A 15919-nucleotide genomic window follows, 5' to 3' on the forward strand; every position below is an offset into this window, starting at 1 on the left:
GCAAGTTATTTTACTTGCTAAGTTTCTTAAAGACAAGAAAGATGGATGCAAGTGCTTTGAGGCTTGGTGAGGAAGATGAAGTTTGTGGTGTCTTAGAGCTCTCTCTAGAGGCAGAACCAATAGGATATATAAGACAAAAGAGTTTTTTTTTTTTTTTTTTAAGAGAGAATTTTTTAATATTTATTTTTTAGTATTCAGTGGACACAACATGTTTATTTTATTTTTATGTGGTGCTGAGGATCGAACCCAGTGCCCCGCACATGCCAGGCTAGCGCGCTACCACTTGAGCCACAGCCCCAGCCCCGAAAGAGTTTTTATTATGGGAACTGACTCACTTGATTATGAAGGCTAAGAAGTTTCATGATGTGTCGGCTGCAAGATGGAAAACTAGGCCAATGGCAGAGCTCGGTCCAAGTCTAAAGGCCTGAAGACCAGGGCAGCCTGAAGTGAAACTCTGTCCAAGGCCAAGGGCCTGAAAAATTGTGGGTCTGCTGGTATAACTCTGGGAGTCTGGTGGCCCAAGAACCTGGGGTTCTGATTCCAAGAGCAGGGAAAGATGGGCTGCTCCAGCGTCAGAAGAATGTGAACTTGTCTTTCCTCTTTCTTTTGTTCTTTTCAGGCTCTCCTGAGTCAGTTGGATGGTATTCTCTCACACTAGATGAGGATAGATCTTCCTAGTGCACTGATTCAACTACCAGCCTCTCGTGGAAACAATCTCATAGACATACCCAGGAATAATGCTTTTCTAAGTATCTGTGTATTGTTTGACCTGGTCAAGATGATACCCAGAAATAACCATCACAAGTCTACCTCTTTTTACCTTTACTCTTTTTATCTCCTTAAAGATCTCCAAATAAAAACAAGATCATAAATCTATTGAACATTTTAAAATTATTCTGTATACAACCAAAAATGCACTAATTCATTCCCCAGAAGTGGAAGTAAAGTACTCTTCTCCCAATATCCTGAAACTTAAATACTAAGATGTAAAATTAACAATACTTAAATACTGCTGTATAGTCAAGACATCTTAATTTATATGAAAGGAATAAGAAAGGAAACAGATGTCTGTTTAATATTTGTATCTATACACACAAACATATTTATAACAAAATAGTGAAATACTTATGCAATTATACTTGTTTCTATAATTGATCATGAGGTCACAGATGATAATTTATAACTACTTTTTTTTTTTTTTACTGCCTAGTCTGTATTCACTTTGCCTTCAGCAAGCACCTCTAGGGGCTGTGAATCTTTACCGGTCATGGTGACCCAAACTTTCATTCCTGTAGGGTCTGGGCCATATGTAGTCCTGCCTGGATTGGATTGTAGTTTTTCATTTACTTTAATCACAGGTCATGGTTATACTAAGAGAGTCCCAAATGGATCTCTTGTATTCCAGATATAGTCATCATTACCTCCTTTGTGAGTGATCCAATTTCCCTTTGGTGGTAAGGCTCAATCATTTAGTCAACACTATCTCTCATCTTGGCCTGTTGAGTTGGCATGAATAAACCAAAGTGTCTGAGTTAACTCTTAACTTCCAGTTCAATGAAATCTTTGTTTCTTGGTGGAAGTGTTCTTTCCTCTGGAACTCAGAAAGACCTCTAGCCAGGAGAGTATTAAGTTGTGGCAATAAGAAGCAAAAATTTGGCTAGTGACCCCAGAGGTAGTGGGGATTGATGCTACTCCCACTTCTACCCCTTAATTTCTAGATCCATGAATCCTACCAATGGGAGGGATAGTACCATATATTGGAAGCTGATCACAAAATCTAATTTACCTCTGAATGTTCTTTTATTAACAGACTCAGGAAAACCTTATCCTAGCTTTGCAAGGTATTATCATCTAGCCAGCGCTATAATTACATCTTCTATGAAACCAGCTGCTTCCAGATGTTAGAGAATATGGTAGGTCAGTGAATTTCATGAGCATCAGTCCACTGCCACACTTTGTAAAGTGATCTCATTAGTCAGAAGCAGTGCTGTGTGGAATACCATGGTGGTGAATAAGTCATTCTTGGATGGAAGTTATGCAGAAGCATCACATGCAGGGATGTCAACTCTATATCCAGAGTAAGTGTCTATTCTACTAAGAACAAAATACTGCCCCTTCCACAATGGAGATGGCACAATGTAACCAACCTGCTATCAGGTACCTGACTGAACATCCTGAGCAATAGTGCCATGTTGGGGGCTCAGTGCTAATCTTTGTTACTGGTGTATTGGGCGCTCAGCAGTGGTCATAGACAGGTAGACCTTGGTAAGTAGGAATCCATGTTGCTTACCCAGTGCATAACCTCCAACCTTGCCACCATGGTTGCTTTGTCCATGAGGCCATTAAGTGATGACAAGGGAAAGAGGCAGACTGGTCTTGATTATTAAAAGTTATCCTCTGCTGAGGTCACACTGGTGAGCATTCATATGGGACACAAATGCCTTCATGTATTTTGCATGTTTAGAGAAATCTATACCCATACTTCCTTTCCAAATATCTGTTACCAATGTTCTAGTCCTGTTTCTTCTGATTCCCTGACCATCCCAGCAACCATTGGTTACAGCCCATTAACTGGTATGTAATCACACATTTGGTTCTTTCTTCTTCTAAGTAAAGTACACAATCAGTTGAACTCTACAAAGTTCTGCCCACTGGGAAGATTTCCCTTTGCCACTGTCCTTTAGGCACGTCCTAGAAAACAGCTGGATTATTTCAGCTGCCCCCTCTTAGGTGTTGTCTACATATTGTGTAGAACCATCTGAAAGTAAGAGTAGGATTTTGGGCATTTGGGCCACTGCTTCATGTAACATATTGTGCCTTCAGGACCTGCTTAGGTCCAACCACATATATATCCATCATCAAATGGAAGTGGTGATATATATTTATGACTTGGCAGGTTAAATGGCAAGCAGTTCATTACGGGAAGCTCAGGTTGCATAGTAACTTGCTAGCTCATGCTCAAGTGTTGAGCTTCTGCTAAGGTTTAGTAGCAGATCAAGAGTTGTCTTTCAAAAGTATAGGAGTTATCTGTGAATGATGGCAGGGTCTTGCTTCAAAATCCTAAAAGCCTATATTATGTATGATTCACCTATTATTTTAGTCAGCTTTTAGTTACTGTGACAAAAATACCCTACAAGAACAACTTAGAGGAGGAAAAGTTTTTTGGGGGATCACAGTTTCGGAGGTCTCAATCCATAGATGGCTGACTCCATTGCTCTGGGCCCAAGGTGAGGTATCACATCATGGGGAAAGGCCCAGCAGAGGAAAGATACTCAGCTCAGGGAAGGAGAAGGAGACAGAGGAAGGAAGGGGTCACAGGAAAGATGCACCCTTCCAGGACATACCCCCCAGTGACCTATTTCCTCCAGTCAAGCCCCACCTGCTTACAGTTACCACCCAGCCAGCCCATTCAGACTAGGATATACTGATTAGGTTATACTGTCAAAATCTAATTTACCTCTGAATGTTCTTTTATTAACAGGAGATTTGGGGGGGACACCTTCTATCCAACCCATAAAAACCAGGGGGCCTACCAAATTCCCTAACAGCATCTCTATTTTCCACCGAAACCTGGTACCATTGTGTCTGCTGAATCATAAGGCCCAAGGGGCAGAGCAGCCTGGATAGCACCCTGAACCTTTTGCAGAGCCTTCTTGTGTTCTGGGTTCCACTTGAAACTAGCAGGTTTCAGGTCACTTGTGATACTCCAGCCTATTAACCATCTAAATGAGGAATATGTTGCTTCCAAAATCCTTATAGCTCCACTAGGTATTATGCCTTTGTCTTGTTGTAGAGGGGCCAGAAGAAATAACAGCCTTTACCTTAAAGGGACATCATATCATGCCCCTTACCATGGGGGTTTCTAAAAATTTAAGTCAGGTAGAAGGGCCCTGAATTTTAGTTTGATTTATTGTCATCCCCAGCACATGAATAAGTTTTGAGTTTTTGCTGCTTCTTGCACCCTAGGTCTAATCAGCATAATATCAATGTAACAGACCAGTGTGATATATTGGAGAAGAAAAAAGCACCAAGATCCATGGGAACTAAATTTTGACAAAGAGACGAAGAGTGGATAACCCTAAGGTAGTACAGTGGAAGTATATCACTCTTTTTTTCTGGTTGAAAGCTGCTTCTCATGGGTCTATTTTATAGATATGGAGAAAAAGGCATTTGCTATATTAATGCTTCATACCAAGTGTCAGGAGATGTGTTAATTTGCTCAAGTAATAAAATAACATCTGATACAGCAGCTATAGTTGGAATTACCACTTGGTTAAACTTGTGATGATCCAATGTCATTCTCCAAGGTCCATCTGTCTTCCACACAGGCCAATTAGAGTTGAATGGGAATCAGTGGGGATCGCCAGCCACTCCAGTGTATTTAGGTCCTTGATGGTGGCACTGATCTCTGCAGTCCCTCTAGGTGTCTGGAGCCACCCTGGACAGGAGCTATGTACACTTATGTAAGCCCTGAGTAAAAGAGCTACTGGATTGGTATTGTACCCATTGCAATGCAAATGGACTTTACCTCAGGGCTTGGATAAGAAAAATGTGGGAGTGGGCATCACTGATGGAGTTGAATTACACCCATCTGTTTGTTGTAACCCTATCCTTTGTCCGTTTTGGATCGAATGTTCCATGGAACAGCCTCTCCCAATAAAACCCAAGTTTGAGGCATGCTCTCTCTCTTCTTGCCTGCCTTGCCTGTTTTGTGGGAGCTGGCTTAGAGGGGCCATCACAGAACCCAAAGGAAAAGGTATTTTCCTGTTTGTGTGTCATTAATTCGTGCCAACCTAGTTCTCCTGGAGTGACCCTGACTGATTTAGTCCTGTGTCCAGGCACCTCCAGGAATGCAGTATTGCTTTTTGTTTACTATTTTCCTGAATAGAGGAATCTCTAATCGCTTCCATATGGCCTTTCCTACCATAATAGCCCCATTCCATCAGTTGGGAAACCAATGTATGAATTCGGACAGCTGCTAAGTATTTCCAGTTACACATTTTGGATCTAAGAAAATAACCATAGGATGGGTCAGGGATCCACCGGATCTATTGTGAGTCAGACCTAAGCTAAAACCCCATTGATCACCTGACCCCATAACTCCATAAACTTACTCTGATTGATGTTTTTGAGTTCCTTATAATTAGTGTCAGAGTCTTGTAGTCCCTGAAATGTTTGATTATTTCCTTTTCCACACTGTAAAGTTACTCTGTTAAAAGGTCATATTTCCTTTGGGGGTAGAAAGAGAAAGAGTAACAATAGGCATTTTTAGTAGTGTATAGGGGTCTTTCTTCCAAGAAACCCAACCTCCTTTAATTCAAATGTTTCTGGGTCTATAAACTGGCATCATGTCTCGAAATTGAGAAGCCATAATTCTATTTTTATAATTCCAATTATAGTTTTTATGTATTTGACCTGGAAGTTTTCTGCTTATAATAGATCAAATAAGAAGATGGTAGTTTTCTTATCTATTTCACTTCTAGGAAGACCATTATTAGTGCCACAGGTCTTTATGAGTCAGGCTATTCTGATTGCTGCTTTGACTCTACTGTTTAATAAGGTAACTATGCCCCACCTGCCTTTGGTGACTGAGTCCTGCCTCTTGGTCCCTGTAGCCCTGGGATCCATTATGATGTTTTCTGGTTGAGTAGCTATGGTTGCCACTTATAAGGTCTGACCTAAAGATATCTTTCAGAATGCTGGGGCTCCCCCTCAGAAGCTATTTTGAGTCCCTTCCTCTAGGTTAAACAGAGAGATTGGGCATCTCCAATTTGCTCACAATGGGCCATCTTTTGATCCATGTTTTAGCTGACTAAACAGGAGCCCTTTATTAACTCCTTAAGGGCTACACTACATGTACAATCTCTTCTTAGTGCATATTAATAAATTTGTCTTGATCCAACTTCTTACATTATCCCATACCATTTGTATCCATTCCCACACAAGTTCCTTGGATTTCTACTCGCATAACTTATAAGATTCAAGTAGTTCTTTTGAGTGTACCATACCTCTTTTGGGGTCACACTTTGTAACTCATCTTTAGGGGCTTGCTGGGATGTAAGTGTAATTATAGGTTTAGAAATGAATTGTGTGCCCTGAGGAGAATCATCATTGTCTTGCTTAGCAAATGCCTCAGGGAAGGCCATTTATTATGGTTTAGATATAAGTGCCCCTCAAAAGCTCATGTATTAGAAACATGATCTCCAATGTAGCAATGTTCAGAGATGAAATGATTAGATTATGAGAGGCATAACCTAATCAGTGGATTGATTCATTTTATGGATTAACAATTTGAAAAGATTACTGAGTGGTACCTGCAGGCAGGTGGAATAACTGGAGAAAGTAGGTCACTGGGAGAAAGGCCTTGGGGATTATTTCATGTCCCCTTGTCCCTCCTTCACTCTCTCTGTTTCCCAGCTGTCATGAGTTGAGCAGAGTTCCTCTGTCATTCCCTTTTACCATGATGTTCTGCCTCATCTTGGGCCTATAGTAATGGAGCCAGCAGAATGTGGACCTCTGAAAATCTGAGCCCTCAACAAACTTTTCCTCTGCTAAGTTGTGCTTGTAGGGTATATTTGTTACAGCAATGAAAGATGGCTAACATACCATTACTGTTTTTTCAGGTAATGCAGAATTAACCCCCTGAGGCAGATAGGAGAAAGTTGCTAGCACTGGGGTGAGAGGGGCCACTTCTGCTGGCAACTCATCAGAATTTAGGAGTTCAACATTGCCTACTTCATCAGGGCCTCTTCACACTTCCCCATCACAAACTACAGATCTCTACTTTTTCTCAAGCAACACTCTCATTTGTCTATTTTTTATTTTTAGTTAACAAATAATAGTGGATATTTATGGGGTATGTGATGTGATGTTTATACACATACGATGGAATGACTAAAGCTAATTAACATCCCCTCAATTTTTTTGATGGTAAGATATTTGAAATTTACTCTTAGTAATTTTGAAATATACATTATTTGTGATGGTTAATCTGAATCCTTACCTGGATTGGCTTAAGAGATGCTAAATATTTTAAGAGGCTTCTGGGTGTGTCAGTGAGGGTGTTTCTAGAAATGATTGGCACATGGGAAAACAAACTGAGGAGGAGCCCCACCTTAAATGTGGGCAGCACAGTCCAATAGGACAGAAGTCTGGATGGAAAAAAAGTGGTAGACAATTAGGAAGCAGAAGCAGAAGCCATTGCAAGCTCCATTCACCTTGAGTGGCTGTTATGATTGGTGCTATGATTGCCTGAGGACATCGGACTCTGACCAGAAACTCTACAGGAGGTTTCCAGGCCTTTGGGATACACTGGGGTTATGTCATTTGGTCCCTCTTGTTCTGAGATTCCAGCTTCTTGGACTGAGCAGCAACTGGTTCTTTGAGCTCTCTAGTCTGTAGACGACCATTGTGAGACTGTCCAGTTCCCTGTTATGTAGGCCAATTTAATTAATCTCCATTTTATAATTATCCATCTATCCATCTATCCATCCATCCATCCATCCATTTATATCCATCTATCCACCCATCCACCCATCCACCCATCCACATACCTATCTCCTGTTGGTTTTGTTTCTATAGAGAACACTAATACATTATTGTTAACTCTAAGTCAACATATTCTGCAACAGCATAATGTTTTCCAGGATCATCCTTGTCACAAATGACAGAGTATACCCAAGGCTCATTAGTATTCTGTTGTGTGTGTATGCCACATTTTCTTTATTCATTTATTTTTGATGGACACTTACGTGGATCTTGGCTACTGTGACTAATGCTGGAATGAGCATAGAAGTGCAGATGTCTCTTCAATAAATCGATTTTTATTTCCTTTGGATATACTTAGTAGTGAGATTGCTGGATCATATGGTAGTTCTATTTTTGGTTTTTTTTTTTTTTTTGAGGAATCACAATATCATTTTCCCTAATAGTTGCACTAATTTACATTTCCCAACAGTGAGTGTGGTCAGGGTTCCCTTTTCTCCACAGCCTCCCCAATGTTTCCACCTTTTTGATAATAGCCATTCTAGGGAAGTGTGTGGTTTTAATTTGTATTTTCTTAGTGATTAGTGATGCTTAGCATTTTCTCATGAACCTCGTGTTAGCTTTTCACTGCAGACAAAATATCTGATATAAGCAACTTAAAGAAAGATTTATTTTGGCTCAGTGTTTCAGAGGTTTCAGTCCATGGTCTGCTTGCTGCATTGCTTTGGGCCTGAGGTGAGGCAGAACATCATGAAAGAAGAGCATGAGGGAGGAAAGCTGCTCTTGTAGCAGCTGGGAAGCAGAGAGAGAGAGGAATGGATTAGGAATAAGATATTGCTCAAGCCTTCCCACTCCCTTCAAACTGTAGGTCCCACCTCCTACGGTTTCCATCACCTCCCACTAACTCATCTGAGTCCATCAATGGATAAATCCACAGGGTGGGTCATGGGGACATTCTCTGTTTCCTAGCCTTCATGATCTAATCACTTCTGAAAAGTCATACCTCTGAACATTGTTGCTTTGGAGACCAAGTCTTCAACACATGGACCTCTGGGGGACATTTCAAATCCAAATAATCATAAAGCTGTTGTCCATTTCTATCTTTTTGAGAAATGTTTATTTATTTACTTTGTTCAGTAAATTGGGTTGTTTTCTTGGTATTGAGTTGATTTTCTCATATATTGTGGATTGTCCCTTCATTTTGTTGTTTTCATTGCTGTTCAGCTTTTTTAAAAATTGCTTTTATTTTTTAAATACATGACAGCAGAATGCATCACAATTCTTATTACACATATAGAACAAATTTTCAGATTTCTGGTTATATACAAAGTATATTCACAACAATTCATGTCTTTGGATAATGATGTCTATCACAATCCACCATCATTGCTAACCCCCTGCCCCCTTTCTTTCCCTCCTACCCCTCGGCCCTATCTAGCATTCGTCTATTCCTCCCATGCTGTCCCTCCTCCCTACCCCATTATGAATCAGCCTCCTTATATCAGAGAAAACATTTGGCATTTTTTTTTTTTTTTTTGGGCAAGGGCATTGGCTAACTTCACTTAGCATTATCTTCTCCAACTGCATCCATTTACCTGCAAATGCCATGATTTTATTCTCTTTTATTGCTGAGTATATATGCCACATTTTTTTAATCTATTCATCTACTGAAGGGCATCTAGGTTGGCTCCACAATTTAGCTATTGTGATTTGTGTGCTGTGCACCTTTTTAGTTTGATGTAATCCCATCTGTCTATTTTTGCTTCTGTTTTCTATGCTTTTGGGGTCATACCCAAGAAGTCATTGCCTAGATCAATGGTTATGAAGTTTTCAGTTTTCTTGAGTGGTTTTAGTTTCAGTCCCTATATTTATCCTTAATGAGATGATTTTTGTATATGGTATAAGGTCCTGAATTCATTTTCCTGCATGTGGGTATCCAGTTTTCCAAATACCATTTACTGAAGAGACCATCATATTTCCTTTGAGTATTCTTGGCAACTTTATTGAAAATCATGTTTGTAAAAGCTAGGTTTACTTCTGAACATTATCCTGTTTCATTGGTCAATGTGCTTGCCTTTAAGCCAACACTATTGTTTTGATTAAGATACCTTTGTAGTATATTTTCATATCAAGTGTTGTGATTCCTTTAACTTTGCTCTTTTAGCTCAAGATTCCTTTAGCTATTTGGAGTCTTGTTCCATTTGAATTTTAGGATTATTTTTTCTATTGCAGTAAATCTGCTTTGGGTAATTTGGTCATTTAACAATATTCTTTCAACTCACGAACACGGGATATCTTCCTGTTGTGTTATCTTCAATTTCTTTCACCAATGTTTCAGTTTTTAGTATATAGACTGTTTACTTCTTTGGTTAGATGTATGCACATCTTATTTATTTAAATTCCTTGATGTTATGGTTTAGATATGAAGTGTCCCCCCAAAGCTCCTGTGTTAATGGAGGAATATTTGAAGGTGAAATGATTGGATTGTGAGAACTCTCACCTAATCAGTTCATCCTAGTTTGCATGGGCTAGGTGGTAACTATAGGCAGGTGGGTGTGGTGAGAAGAGATGGGTAACAGCGGACATGCCTTGAAAGGGTTCATTTTCCCTGTAACCTCTCTTTCTCTCTGCTTCCTAGCCATCATAAGGTGAGCAGCATTCCTCCACCATGCCCTTCCACCATGTTGTTCTGTCTTTCCTTGGGCCCAGAGAAAAGAGTTAACCTACCATGGATGAAATCTTTGAAACCATGAGCCAAAATAAACTTTCCCTCCTCTAAGTTGTTATTGTCAGGCATTTTGGTCACAGTGACAAAAAGCTAACACACTTTGTTAAATTTACATCTTATTTAAGTTGCTCTTCGTCAGTGTTCTCACTTTAACAAGAGACACCCTTTGAGGCTGAGAACACTGATTCTTATTGCAAAATTCAGCCAATTCCATGACAAGGACTGTGCTTGATTTTCAGTCCTAACTTTAGGGAACTGATTCTCCCTCTGGCACACCTAGAAGCTCTTAGATTATTTATGTAGCATCTGAGCTCCTATAGGAATTTGAATTTCTGAGTGCATCCTTTCATCATTTTGCCAGAACAACTGTAACTGTATATGCATTTCTCATATACTGAGTCACTACGTCACTTGCCTCTTGTACATGCATGATCAGGAGTATCCAATGTAGATATTTTGTGTATCTCCATAGAGTTCATGCCGTGGCTATCAGGGCTCTCTGTACTGTTGGAAATAGTCTTTAGTGTTTTTTTTATAGTCTAATCACTACAAATTCCAGAAACCCCAAAACCTATTCAAGAAACTCATACTGAAATTTCGGCTCCACAAAACCATTCCTCGTATCAAAACTATTAGGGTTCTCCAGAAAATAGGAGATCAAATAAATTATATGTTGATTGTTAGATACCAGAGAGGATTTATTACAGCAATTGGCTTATGCTATCATAGAGAACAAGTCCTGTGATATACCATCTGCAAACTGGAAAACTAAATAGGCTAGTGACATATTTCAGTCTAATTTCAAAGACCTGAGAACCAGGGGGCTCCTGGTATCAGTCCCGGAGTTTGAAGGCCCAGGAAGGGGTTTTGATATCCAAGATGGCTGCCCTTGTTCCCCAAGAAAGTGAATTTGCCTTTTGCTCCATCTGGGTTCTCCTCAACTGTTTGGATGGTGCCCTTCCACACTGGGCGAGGGTGGATCTTCCTCCTTCAGTCCACTGATTCAAATACTAAACTCTTCTGGAAAAAAACCTCACATTCATACCTAAAAATAACCTATCTAATTATGGCTTAACCCAATCCAGTCAACACCTAAAATTAACAATCACAGTAGGAGAGGATCAATTATCTCTGGAGCTTTAATCTTCATGAAAGCATTCCTGTTTGAAATAGCCTAAATGTGTCTATCTTCTGTGCTGTCATCCATGCACCCTGAGAACAATGACTAAGACATAGGGTATGGTTCCTGATGTTTTTAGTTGTAACAAATACCTCTGATGATGCTTGCAGATCTTTAATATGAAAATATACCAATCTGTGCAAAGCTTATTCCAAAATAGAACATAGGTTATACTTTTTCTGTAAGGAATTATTTGATATTCTACATTTCTTTGTGTTTCAGAACCAGCTTTTTGTGCTTGGAATAAATGACCCACGTACAAGTGCAGTCAAAAGTGCAAAGGGTGGGATGGGAGCAGCTATATGTAGACAGAACAGGCATGCTGATAAAACACAACACACAAAAAAAGCACACACAAGTAATAATGAAAATAAATTATTTATAACTTAAAATTCTTTCTTTCACATAAAAACAATAAACTATAATAATTTTACTATCTTTTTAGGAAAGATACATTAAAAATGTTGAATGTTAAGACAATAATTACATCCTTTATATTTAATAACTTTCATACCTTACACGGGTTGTCCACAATTTCACCAAGATCTAGGTTACCAGTCCTTCATAAAGTATTTACTCTGTAATTATTATTTTATAATTGCACTTATGTAATCACTAAATACTTGGCTGTGGCTTTTCCAAATTGAAATGTGCTATAAATATATATTCTGAAGACTTTCTATGAAAAAAATTCCCAAATTCAATTTTTATTGCTTACCTTTTTAAGTGTTGCTACTACAAAATTACAAATTACACGTATAGCTCATACATATCATTAGTGCTGGTCTAGAACTTTTAGAACAAACTGGCTAAAGCTTTGACTTATCACTCTCTCACATATTTCCTATCTGTTTTAAAAATGGGAATTGTAACATAACAGTGCAGCTACTTTTATGCATATCTGTATTTTTTCTAATGGACAGATATTTTTCAACAGAAAAGATAAAAATTATATTGTTTATAATTTTAGAATTACAAAAAATTAGGACTAGACACAGACTAAAACAATGGAAAATCAAACTCCCCTACTACTTGTTAAATGTATTTTCCACTTTATATCAGGTTAAAGAAAAAAAGCCACCTAGAGGAAGTAGCAGAAAACTAGGAGGACATAAGAATTCACCATCTCAATTAGAATTGTCATCTCAATTACTAGGGAAATTCTAACTTGGCTAGGATCGATGAGATGTCCATGCCACTGGGCTTACAAGCTTTTACTCATTTTCATGAGAAAGAGGAAGTGTTTTTCTGTCACAAAGAAATTTAAGAATACATACTTGGTCAATAATAATGTGGCAGAGAATGTGCAATTTTTTCTTTCCATTTCTAGAATGTGAGACCTTTTATAGTAAATCTTAACTAGTTATAAGCATCTGACATTAAGGAACCTGTCCATAGTCATTTAAAATGTGATTAGTTAATGCTTTTTGTTAAAACATACCATGACGCTTTTATTTACTTATTTTCCCTGTTGGTGCAGATTATTTTGGTGGTGTTTGCTTCTGGCAACAGACTGGAGCACTTAATTGTCAAAAGCTGTCTTTCTGACAATGGTACATTTTCATCCATTTTTATACCTTTCAATGAGGTCATATGAATCTGAGTTTCTAGCAAAACTTTGGTGCATTTACTTGATTTGCAAAAGCAACTGGCACAACCACCCCCTGCCGGTGCAGCTCCCGAAGGACATCCAGTATTGAGTCTAATTCTGTGCGAAATTTGTCCAGCTCGTAATTCTTCAACTGTGCGAGTTTTTTCCATTTCTCAATTTCTTTGTTTTGCTCGGTTTCTACAACTTGGTGTGTTTGCTGTATTATCTGCAAATACAAAAGCCTCACATTATTTTTAGTTTACAGTGGGAGTGAAGAACATTTCAGTCATAAAGAGCTAAAATTGGACAATGCTGGCGTTTCTCTGGGATACTCAGGCCAACCATAAAATTATGCATGTATACATTGTTTTCTGTCTCTTAAGGGGTATATAAATTTTCATTGTTATAGACTGAATGTCTGAGTTCTCCCCAAATTTTAATGTTTTAAAAAAGTCCTAACCCTTGGTGTGGTTATATTTGGAGCAAAGAAATAAGACTAAATGAGGTGACAAGGGTGGAGCCCTGATCTGATAGGACTGGTGTCCTTCTAAGAGCCATCAGAGAGCTCTCTCTCACCTGTTCTCCCTTTCCTTGGTGTGCATGAACCAAGGAAAAAGAAAAGAGAACACAGAAAAGACTGCCATCTGCAAGCTGGGAACATATCCCTTACCGGAAACCAAACTGACCAGCATCTTGATCTTGGACTTTTGGCCTCCAGAACTAATAATGGTCGTTTTGGCCATCCTAGTACACACTATTTTGTTATGGCAGCCTGAGCAGACTACACACTGTTCAAGCAAAGATAAATATCAGCACCAAGGCAAATACCTTAAAACATATCATATCCTTATATATGCTATTTTAAATTTCTATCAATTTATCTGTTTATAATTAAATGTAGTAAATATATTACTAGGTATATTTTAATGATCACAATTTATTGGAAATTTGTTACAAATATTTGTTGAAATCACTTGAATATGGAATATTGTTCCCATCCACATTCCTGTTCCCCGGGTAAGATGTAAAACTTCTTAGGCACTAATCAATAATTAAGAGCACAAATTTTTTCTTTCTCCAAATATAAGGCAAATCAATCTTCAAAGTATTTGAGATAAAGGCTTATTTTCTCTTAAAGAGCTATAATTTATTTTTTAACAAGATCAAAATAAAACAAAACACTCTAAGAAGTAACTTTTGGTAAGGGTATCTTAAAACTATAAAAAGTAAGGCACTTAAAAGTTAAGGATTATAAAATATGTAAATGTGATCTACTACTTTACCTGCTGAAGTTCCTGTTCTCTTTGCTTATGTCTCATTTCCATCTGCTTAATTTTCTTTTCTAAGCTCATGAAATGTTTCATCTCTGGTGTATGGTTTTCTTTGGCTTCTCTCAATTCTTCTAAGAGTTTTGCAATCTAAAATTAAAATTAAAGTATGAAGTAATTGAGAAACTATGATCATAAGAAAATAATTCCTTTTTAAATAGGTAATCTTAAAAAATCAAGAACAATTGTATAAAATTTATCTAGATAGAGGCATCTTGGATTCTTTCATTAATAACTTTCATTCCTTATGTTCAGGAAGTAAAAAACATCTTGTTCTCACATTTCAAGAAGTTCTAGATGATTAGAGCACCTTCTCCCTCCCACATATTAATCTAGTTTAGGGGCTCAAAATGAAGTTGGGCATTTTCTTTAGTGCATTCATCCTGCTACAAAATATTAACAAGGTGATTACTTTTAGGATAAAAAGGGGGAAAAAACCATGTAAAGCACCCAACCCACTATAGTGTCCAATGCACAGAATTCAACTCCATGTAATTTTATTTGTAATTCTCCTACTATTGTTTAAAAATAATTTTTTTTGTAGATTATTTCACAAGTAAAGATATGTATATAAAGGAAAGATAATGGAAATCTGAATTCTTTCTGTGTTGATTGCTGTCTTAGGACCTGGGGATGTAGCAATTGATCAAAGACATAGTCCCTGACCTTCTGGAGTTACAATCTAGTTCAGAACCTGTGTTTTTATACCACAGCCCACATAGAAAATGGTTATGTTTAATACCACTTAGGAGTAAAAGAGAGGGGATTTTAGGGGCTTATATATTAGGCTTAGTGAAAAAATTAACTGCATTTTATTTATGCCATATAATCTTGAAAAGAAATTCCGTAAGGAATCAGATTCAGCTAATTGTTAACATCAAAAGGCAGTAATAATAATAAAAAAAAAACCAAAAAAAAAAAAGAAAATGGGTAAAATTAACAAATTCAATCATATAATATGGAAACACTATTATTACAATTATAGTGATACTAAAAAAAAATCACAAACCTTACCTAAATTAGTTGGGGGGAAAAAGTGAAAGTAAAGGCAAATTAAATTAGAAGCAAACTAAATATTTTAAATGTCAGCCCTGATGATATCACTAGTCACCGAAGAAACATGCAGTCTTTGAGATGATTTGCAGAAAGTGCAGAGGACTTATAGAACATGCTACAGTGATGGGTTCTGGGCATAAAATTCTTTTGTTAAAAACAAAACCCAAACCCAACGATGATTACTGAACTAAGAAAGTTGATATAGGCCTAGTCACACACAGAATGATCAAATGTTATTTCAATGTCTACAAACTTTTTTTGGGGGGAGGGGGGTGTTGAAGATTGAATTCAGGGCCTAGGCAAGTGCTCCACCACTAAGCTGTATCCCCAATTCTCTAAACATTTTAGTGGATGGAAAAAAATTTTGAGTTTTCTGTCATATAACATTCTCAGACATTTATATTTATAATTAATATATATATATATATATATATATATTTTTTTTACACCTGTAACCCCCTTCATGGCCTTAACAGTAAAGTGAATGTGAATTCTTTTTTTTTTTTTAAATTTTTATTGTTGGTTGTTCAAAACATTACATAGTTCTTGAC

At 37.7% G+C, this 15919-nt stretch overlaps 1 protein-coding gene across 3 annotated transcripts in view; it reads right to left on the reverse strand.

Annotated features, from left to right (window-relative positions):
* Positions 1 to 10890: 10890 nt before the first annotated feature.
* The window catches only part of Cep162 (centrosomal protein 162), an 88152-nt gene continuing 83123 nt past the window's right edge, over positions 10891 to 15919 (reverse strand). For all 3 annotated transcript variants that reach the window (XM_048804876.1, XM_048804766.1, XM_048804813.1), the window contains exons 27-28: positions 14268 to 14402; positions 10891 to 13210 (exon numbers count right to left, since the gene is read on the reverse strand). In XM_048804876.1, coding sequence (XP_048660833.1) covers positions 13001 to 13210; positions 14268 to 14402 — 345 coding nt within the window. In that variant the 3' untranslated portion in view covers positions 10891 to 13000. The remainder of the gene's footprint in view (positions 13211 to 14267; positions 14403 to 15919) is intronic.

The sequence above is a fragment of the Marmota marmota genome, unplaced genomic scaffold (assembly GCF_001458135.2).
Source record: "Marmota marmota marmota unplaced genomic scaffold, marMar, whole genome shotgun sequence".
In the NCBI taxonomy this organism is placed as follows: Eukaryota; Metazoa; Chordata; class Mammalia; order Rodentia; family Sciuridae; genus Marmota; species Marmota marmota.